At 43.1% G+C, this 9,467-nt stretch overlaps 1 protein-coding gene across 1 annotated transcript; it reads right to left on the bottom strand.

Annotated features, from left to right (window-relative positions):
• Positions 1-2,774: 2,774 nt before the first annotated feature.
• On the bottom strand, positions 2,775-5,732 carry LOC140212639 (immunoglobulin lambda-1 light chain-like). The gene is made up of 3 exons (XM_072283703.1): positions 5,570-5,732; positions 5,109-5,462; positions 2,775-3,421 (listed from the first exon to the last, which is right to left on the bottom strand). The coding sequence occupies exons 1-3, from the start codon at positions 5,715-5,717 to the stop codon at positions 3,093-3,095; spliced, it is 831 nt and encodes a 276-aa protein (XP_072139804.1). The 5' UTR covers positions 5,718-5,732; the 3' UTR covers positions 2,775-3,092.
• Positions 5,733-9,467: the final 3,735 nt, after the last annotated feature.

Raw genomic sequence — 9,467 nt, 5'->3', positions numbered from 1 at the left:
AGTCATGATCTTGCCATTGACTGGCACTTCTCAGAAAACGCAATGGGAAAGAAAAGCCTCTGGGCAGCATCCAGAGCATGAAAGGCGCTATAGAAATGCAAGACCGTTTCATCGCATCGTTTCCCACATTTTCAGAAAGGTTGCATAGAAATTGTCATCAAGCTCAAACCACCTCGCATAGATAATATTAAAAATGACTGTGAACTATTAAACCGGCATCAAATAAGAAGATTCATAGAATTACAGAATCCCACAGCACGGAAACAGGTATTTCAGTTCAGCTGGTCATTGCTAGTTTGGATGGTAATACGGACTGAAAAGCTTGAGCATGTAGATACGAAGAAAAAGGATGTGCAGGAGTTTTTTGAAAGCATCAAGCTGGATAAGTCACTGGGCCCGGACGAGATGTACCTCAAGCTAATGCAAGAGGCGAGGGAGGAGATTGCTGAGCTTCTGGCGGTGATCTTTACATTATCAATGGGGACGGGAGAGGTTCCGGAGGATTGGAGGTTTGCGGATGTTATTCCATTATTCAAGAAACGGAGTAGAGATAGCCCAGGAAATTATAGACCAGTAACTCTTACTTCAGCAGTCGGTAAGCTTATGGAGAAAATCCTTAGAGGCAGGATTTATGAATATTTGGAGAGGCATGATATGATATGGAATAATCAGCAGTTACATGTAGAGTAAAAGGGAGCTGAGAGTTTATATTGGACCACTGAAAAATAATGTTGGTGACGTAGTAATGGAGGACAAAGAACTGGCAGATGATCGTAATGGGTACATTGCATTTGTCCGCAGTGTGGATGACACTAGCGTTATGCCGGAGGTCCGTGAGTGTCAGGCAGCAGGAGTGAATGTTACGGTTATTACAAAGGAAAAAGTGCTAGACAAACTAAAGGGTCTTAAGGTGGCTGAGAGAGGTTACTGAAGAGCAAACGGACGCATTAGTCATGATTTTTCAGGAATCACTTCATTCTGGCATCGTCCCGGAGGACTACAAAATTACAAATTTACTTCACTCTTTCGGAAATGAAATTGCATGCCTGTTAGCCTAACCTCAGTGTTTGGGCATTGCTGGAGTCTATGACGAAGGATAAGGTTTCGGGATACTTGGAGACTAATGATAAACTAAGTTAAAATCAGCATGGTTTCCACAAAAGGAAATCTTGCACTACTCTGTTAGTTCTTCGAGGAAGTAACGAACGGTGTGGACAAAAGAGAGGCAGTGGACGTCATTTACTTGAATTTTCAGAAAGCATTTGACAAGATGCCACACAGCTGTCTATGTTTATTTCCAAGTATGACAAATAAAGCTAATTTTTGTAATATTTAATGTATTCACTTTATGTTAATTGATTTTTCTGTTTTAGTATTTTATAATCAGATTGACAGTGTTTGTACTTTCAAAGATGCTTTAAAACGTTAAAAATGTTAATTGTTCCAGTAAATCAAGAGTGGCTTCATTTGCCCGATTGTTCATTGGATTTCTACCTTATGGAAAGGATTTATTTCCTCTATTGTAGCTCATGTTGCTCTCTATTGTCCATAAATAGAGTGATTAATATGGTCATTAATAGTCAGTGGAAGTCCAGGCACAGGTTAACACCACCCAACCAGCATGAAAAACCTCATTAATGACGAAGTCAGATTTCTACACCAAATTCTTGAAGAAATCAGCAGGTCAGGTAACCGTAAGTAACTTGTGTGAAATGTTACTGAATTCGTTGTGTGTACAAAGAACTAAAACTCGCAGTCGTCCTATCAGTCACACCTTCCATAAAGACCACGCTATTGGTCAAGCAAGATATAACTTTAATATAATTAAACGGTCTCTGCAGTCATCTTACATATGTTTTGCGCTGAGGCAACTCTCTCCCATCTACAATTACAGTCTTAGATCCAGCACGACAAGTGTCAGGAAGAGTTCAACCATCAGGCCCCTGAACCAAAGTGGATAACTTTAATCACCACATGTCTGAAATGATTTCATGATCTATACTCTCCTTTTCAAAGTCGTGCACTCAGTATTATTTATGTATTTATCCATTATACCTTTATCCGTTTGTTTATCTATTTATGATTGATTGAGTTTAATTGGTTTATCTATTCATGTGTGTTTTATTTATTTATCTATCTATCTTTCAATCTATCCATTTATTTATTTGCGGTTATTTGTCTTTGTGTTTCTCAGTCATTGTGTGTAGTTTTTCACTGCATCTATTCTACATTTTTATTCTACTGTGAATATCTGTAAGAACATGAAACTCAGGGTCGCATATGAAGACGTATACAGACTTTGATAACAAATTTACCTTAAACTTTGAAGATAACTATGAGTTACAGAAGCTAGTGTGCGGGTGTGGCGGGTGGTGACGGTGCTGTCAGGGCGGGAAGTGAGGCCGATGGCCTTCATTCAGGAACTAACGGAATCGATGGAGAGAATGGTCACGTCACGGGGAAACATCCCTACAGTGTAACACTCTCAATGATGGTAAGACATTGGCCAAAAGGCAGTAAGAATGTTGATCTCCCTCCCACGGGGATGATTGTAAATGAAGAGCAGAAGTGCAGGACGACGAGGAACAGAAGGTTCCGGTGAATGCGGGGGTGAGTGCGACGGACAAAGAATGCTCAGGACACAGAGAGAAGTATGCGGAATAAGATGTCGGAGTCGATGTAGCTGTAATTCTGATTGAGGCTCCTATACGGCATGTTGTCCACGACCATTCATCACAACATACTTGCAGCAGCCCAGTAAATGCAAGACACGATAAATCTACCATCGTTTCCTCCTTTATTTAGAGATGTGTTACACAAATTCCAATCACAGCAGAGGAGATCGCTCCTGAATCTACACAGAGTGGTAGTTCAGAAACAGCACAATGGGGACAATTCTACACAAAATTATCCTTCGCAAAAGATGGATTATTTTTGCCAACTGTTCTGAAATTATTAAACATTCTGATTGTTTCCATAAGCGAACATGACTACACAATTACATTGCAATGGGCTGCTGCACAGACACAGTAATTGCTTCACTGAATTAAACAAGAACAAACAATCTGCGTGTGCTGCCAGCCAACGCACTCTCACTGCGCACAGGCGGACGACGAGATTGTGTTGCGGAGCGGCGAGCTCAGTGAGCTGTGGCTCACGCTGCAGGAATAACTCGAGCCCTTGTTCCATGCAGCGGTGGTTACCCGCAGGTAACTGCTCAACCTGTAGGTCTGATCGTTGTCCAGGGCCACGGCGCCTGTCGTCACCCCGCTCTCCGTCTCGACTCCATCCACGCTCCAGCGCAGCGCTACCAAGCCCGGCTTAAAACCATTCACCAGACAGGAGAGAGTGGCCGAACCCGTGCCGGTCTCCTCCGGAGAGGGAGGGAGCAGGAGAACTGAGGGCTTCCGGGAATCGCTACCTGTGTGAGAGAGGAGACGAAGGGGAATAGAAACAATATTATTTCATGGGCTTTTCAAAGATAGAAACAGCAGCGCCGAAATTAACACAGGCATTGGAACACAGTAAACGGCACATTTGACTGCTCGGGTACAAACCGTTGAATGAAGAGTTGCCCAGATTATTCGCAGCCTTGTGCGGCTACGACGTGACATCATTTATTTAAGAAAAATGTTTTTGAATCCACCCTGCTCTCGGTACTGCATTGTGTTAGAAGATAACTTCAACACTACTCAATCTCCTCTCTAATTGCCCACACCGTGCCTATATGATTGGTCCCTCTAGTGAGACCAGTTCCTTGTTGTTCTCCAATAACTCCCCAAATCTTGAACTCTTAGAACAATAACTGAGAATATTACACTTCAGTTAATTATCGAAAGAAAGTTATCTGGGATGCCCCGAGGTCGGGAAATCTTACTGGATATCCAAGAACCATAGAACCATAAGACTCGGTACCCAATGGCTGAAGAGAAAATGACGGGAAAAAAGAGCTGGTCTGTGAACCGGTGAGAAGCGGGAAAAGGCGAAACGACTCATTCAGATCCAGATTTAATTCCGAACCCGTAGTAACCCGCCTATTGCCGCACGACTCTGTAACCAGTCTGTTGTCTGCCCAGCACCTTACCCTAGCATGTATTATTTTAATTCTGACGTTTCTCTCCTGTGTTTTCTACAATCATAATGACACGGTTCTTAATCAGAAACTGAGAATTGCGTTAACTTGTAGTGGTCAACATTGTGCCCTGTGGTCCAGGATTTACCGCACCCAGCAAAAGTATGGAATATTCGCGACAAACGTGTTCTCAGAGATGGTGAATGAAGAGGGGTAGATGTCATGCTTGTGGTAGGGACTCAGAATTAGGTGTGAGCATCATTCAAGACAGTATATGAGATAGCGATAGGATCTGTAGTCAAGATTGATTCCCCCAGGGCAGAAAGCTAAGCCGAGAGGAGAAAATTTTGAAGGGAGAGTTCCCTGAATTTTTACTTTTTATACAGAGTGATGGGTGCATGAGCTGGAGGAGGTAGATACGACAGGGACGTTTAAGAAGCTGTTAGATGGAGACATCAGTGTGGTGAGAATGGAGGGATATGGAGTATGTGTAGACAGCAGGGATTGTTTTAATTTGACATCATAGAGGGGCCGTTGTAATAAGTCTATTCAATGGTTCTCTTGTACGATAAGATGGACGATTGACCTCACAATCTACCTCCTTATGATCTTGTAACTTATCTACCTGCACTGCACTTCCTCTGTGGCTGTTAACTTTTATTCTGCATTAAGCTGTGCTTAACTCAATACACCGTCATCATGCGATCTTTATGGACAGTATGCAAGACAAATTTTTCATTGCATCTTGTGAAAAGTAGCAAAATTAAACCAATATTATGTGTTAAAGAGAAGAGATGTCAGAAATTATTGAATTCTACTAAACATACTGAGGTTGATCAAAAGTGTCCAACAAAAAACTTGTCACAATTCAAGCCGTCATTTTTGATTGTTGGGGCTGAATCGATGGGCTGAACGGCGCTTATGCCAGACTGATACAGATGGAACCTGCCCTCCCTGGCCGGGATTTTATCCAGCTGTGGGGAATGAGAGTGGCTGCAGTAGGAATTCTTTGTAACAGAATGAGGAATCCACTTACTTTTAATACCTAGGATGGTGCCTGGACCGAAGATAACTCCATTATCCCACGCTCCACAGTAATAGACGGCGGAATCCCGGGATTCCAGACTGCTGATGGTCAGGATGTGACTGTTACTGGAGGTGTCTCTGGACGGTTGAAAACGGTTTGTGATCCCTGGCCCTCGGTATATATCATTGTCCGTCTCATGTTCTACCAGCCACTCCGGTCTCTCCCCGGGGCGCTGTCGGTACCAGTACATCTCGTAACTTCCAACATTACCGTTCTGCATCCGACACTCTAAGCGGACAGTTTGTCCCGCGGAAACAGGTCCAGACATTGGGGTCTGGTTGAGCACTGGGGCCGCGTGAATATCTGCAATAAAACAGAATAAAACCACTGGGTGACTTAGAGCAAAATAAAAATCAGCAGTCATCCCAATTTTAACGGATAATCTGTGCGTAAACCGATCCGACTCTCACCTGGTAAATGAACCAGCAGAACCCACAGGAGATGCAGCGCTGGGGACATTCCTCCGGACAGGTGCAGACAGCGAGCGCCCAAAAATTCCGACCGAACCATGCGTTGTTCTGCACACTTCGGGAACCCCTCCGCTTTCAGAGCCAACATACTGGGGTCTTCGGGTCCGTTTATTAATTGGGATGTAAATGAGTGGGCGGCGCCACAGAAAGAATGTGGGCGGAGATAGACTAGCTCACCTTCAATAACTTTGAATGGCCACCTTGTTGATTTTTAAAACCTTAACCCCGAATTTCAAGATTGTTTCATCTTCGGTTGTATTACATATCCAGGCTTGTAGAACCTTGGCGAATACTCAGGCTAAAATTATTTTAGGCATTGTTTCGGCTGCTTCTCTCTGGAACAGTAGGTGTGGGTGGTGTTGGCACTCGGCCCCGATTCTCTGCTCAGAATGGCTAATGAGAACAAAAAACTTTTCAAGGTCACATCAAATTTCTACAAGGTCTCTATGACATGCCAAAATTACCTCGACAATGCATTGGCTCCTATCTGCATATCCCATTCCTGCAGAAAGCATGTCGCTACTCTGCTTATCAGAGAATAAAGTTTGTTGCTAAAATGCGTAACTCACAACCGACAAGTGTTGTTCTCTGTAGTCTCTAAAGCGGGCCTGGGCAGAATTTCACTTAACGTCAGACATTGGGGTCAGTCATTGTGCAAAGGGGTTGCAGTGGAACGCAATCAACGGAGCAAGATATGAGGAGTGCTCCTCTCGGCAGTGAATATTACGGGTAATATTAGATCGGAATTAGGGATGTTTAGCAATAATTGCACCGGTGATGCAAACGGATGCAGATGCTGGAATATGGAGCAACTCAGAAAGAGCTGGATGGCCTGACCGAGTGAGGTAGCATCTATGCAGGGAAATAGACGGTCGCCGATTACGTCCGAGAACGTTCATCTGAAACCCCATTCATGTAATTTTCCGACAGCGAGATAGTGAGGCATGGAACAAGACTCCGAAAACAGTCATACAAGGCTGGTAGGAGCAAACTTCAGTCTGGCTACATTAGTTCCAGCAATGGGCTCTGTCAACAGGAAAGGACCTGACCACTAGACCGTGACGTTCCATAACGTTACTTCGCCATCAACATCTGGGGAGGACCACTGATCAGAAACCACTGGATTGATTAAATTGAGGCTTATAAATTAGTCCGTGGTCACAGGCTTCGGATTATAAAATTCAAAGTTCGAAATAAATTTACTATCAAAGTGCGGTAAGTCATCATACACAACCATGAATTTCATTGACTTGCGGGCATTCAAAGTACATAGAAAGGAATGCAATGGAAGCAATGTAAAGCTAAATACTAAGACGAACAAACAGCCAATGTGCCAAATAAGTCAAACTGTGCAAATACAAACAAACAAATAAATGCATACATACATAAATAGATGGATAAATAAACTTTATTTTGCCTTACGTAAACATTCACTTCACACTTTATGTCAACTGGTCGATCTTCAGGCCATGTCACTCAGGCACTTGAGCAAATGTCTATTTTCTAACTCCATGTGTTGGATCGTTACTGTATCTAATGTGTATGGCTTTATCTACTGTGTTTTTCACCTTGGCCTCAGAGGAAAGGTGTTTCGCTTGTTTACATGTGAAAGGTTAATTGGCAATAAACTTCAACATGAACTTGTACACATAACCTCACCCTTTAGCCATTGTAAGAGACTCCAATTTAGAACATTTTTCTACACGTGACCACACGTTTTCCACATTTTATTCGGTATTTCGTATCCCTGCCTGTTCTGATCTGTGAACATCAACGCAGTCACTCTGCACTGTCCTGATAACCCTGATAACCAACAAACATGGCAATATTACACTTCGTTCCCTTGTCCATTTGTTTGGATGTACACTGTGAACAGCTGCATTTCTTTTTAAAGCCAACTCTTGAGAATCACTTCACAGACGGCCTGCTGATAATCAACATGCACCATGTCCGCTGATTGCGAATCGATCCACTGCGTAAGTTATGACATGATTACCAAGAGATCACCAAGAGATTTGCCGATGACGTTTTCTAACCCTGTTTCCCGGGTGATCTGCAGGCGCTTCCTTAATGTGAGGAGAGCGAGGATATAATTGATCAAGGTTACAGGGAAGTAGTCACCCCGAAGTTGCAGGAGGCGAGTAGCTGTGTGACTGTCAGGAGAAATGGAAATGGGCAGTTCGAGCAGAGCCACCTGTAGCCATAACCCTCAAAAACAAGTATACCGCTTTGGATACTTTTGTGGAGGAAGACCAGCCGAGAGAACGCCACGGCGACCGGGTTGCAGGAACTTCGCATGGGTCCGTGGTGCAGAAAGGAAAGAGAGAGAAGAAAGGCGCGGTAGTGATAGGGAACTCAATAGAGAGGGGAACAGGGAGACCAGCAATAACATGTGTTTCTGGGGGGAAATGAAGAAGGTGCAGGACATTTATATTCCAAAAATGAAGAAATACTCAAATGATAAAATAGTGCAAGCATGGCTGATAAGGAAAGCCAAAGCTATTGTAAAAAGAAAAGGAAGGGCATACAACAATGCAAAAATTAGTGGGAAGATAAAGGATTGGAAAGTTTTAAAAATCCTACAGAGAGCAACGTAAAAGAATTATTAGAAGGGAAAAGATGAATTATGAAAGCAAGCTAGCAAGTAAGCAAGCAGTGTAAGTGATGTTGTAGTGTGTAAAGGAAGAGAGAAGGTGCCAAATATACATCAGTCACCCGAACCAGAGGAATTGCACCCTAGTGTTCTGAAACAGGTAGTGTTAGAGTTTATGGTGGCATGAAATATGATCTTTCAAAAATAATTGGACTCTGACATGGTACCAGACGACTGTTAAATTTCATATCTTACTCCACTCTTTAAGAAAGTAGGAAGGCGGCAGAAATGAAATTATAGACCAGTTAGCCTGATCTCAGTGGTTGGGAAGATGTCAGAGTCAATTGTTAGGGATGAGGTGATGGACTACTTGGTGACATAGGACAACATAGGACAAAATCAGTGTCCTTTCTTTCAGGGAAAATCCTGCCTGAAGAACCTGTTGGAATTCTTTGAGATTGGCGGTAGGATAAAGGGGATGCAATAGATGTTGTATATTTGGACTTTCAGAAGACCTTTGATAAGGTGCCACTCATGAGGTTGCTTACCAATTTAAGAGCCCATGGTATTACAGGAAAGTTGCTAACATGGTTAGAATATTGGCTGATTTGTAGGAGACAGTGAGTAGGAATACAATAATCCTTTTCTGGTTGGCTGGCAGTGACTAGTGGTGTTCCGCAGGGGTAGGCGTTGGGACCACTTCGTTTTATGCTGTATATAAATGATTTAGTTGATGGAATTGATGGCTTTGGTACCAAGTTTGCAGATGATACAAAGATTGAGGAAGGGACAGGTAGTGTTGAGCAAAGGACTTAGTCAGGTTAGGAGAATGGGCGAGAAAGTGGCAAATGAAATACAATGTTGGGAAATGCATGGTCATGCTCTTTGGGTAGTAGAAATAAACGTGCGGTCTATTGTCTAAACGGGGAGAAAATCAAAGAATCTGAGATGCAGAGGGACTTGGAAGTCCTTGAGCAGAACATTCTGAAGTTTACTCTCAGTTTCAGTCGGTGATGAGAGACGGCAAATGCTACGTTGGCATTTATTTCAAGCGGTCTAGAATACAAGAGCGCGGGCTCTTCGTCTCAGAAGGGATGTGCTGTCATTGGAGACGATCCACAGGAGGTTCACAATGAGGATTCCACGAATGAAAGGGTTATCCTACGTGGAAGGCTCTGGGTCTGCACTCACTGGAATTCAGAAAGATGAGGGGAAATCTCATTGAAACCTTTCGAATGTTGACAG

Source organism: Mobula birostris, chromosome 2, assembly GCF_030028105.1.
Source record: "Mobula birostris isolate sMobBir1 chromosome 2, sMobBir1.hap1, whole genome shotgun sequence".
Lineage (NCBI taxonomy): Eukaryota > Metazoa > Chordata > Chondrichthyes > Myliobatiformes > Myliobatidae > Mobula > Mobula birostris.
The sequence above is the reverse complement of the archived record's forward strand: the minus strand, read 5'-3'. Positions and strand labels throughout refer to the sequence as shown.

Coding starts and splice junctions, on each gene's coding strand:
- LOC140212639 (XM_072283703.1), bottom strand. CDS start 5,717: ATGTTGGCTCTGAAAGCGGAGGGGTTCCCGAAGTGTGCAGAACAACGC. Junction 5,463..5,569: donor TCTGCTGGTTCATTTACCAG/GTGAGAGTCGGA, acceptor GTTTTATTGCAG/ATATTCACGCGGCCCCAGTG. Junction 3,422..5,108: donor CACCATCCTAGGTATTAAAA/GTAAGTGGATTC, acceptor TCTCTCACACAG/GTAGCGATTCCCGGAAGCCC.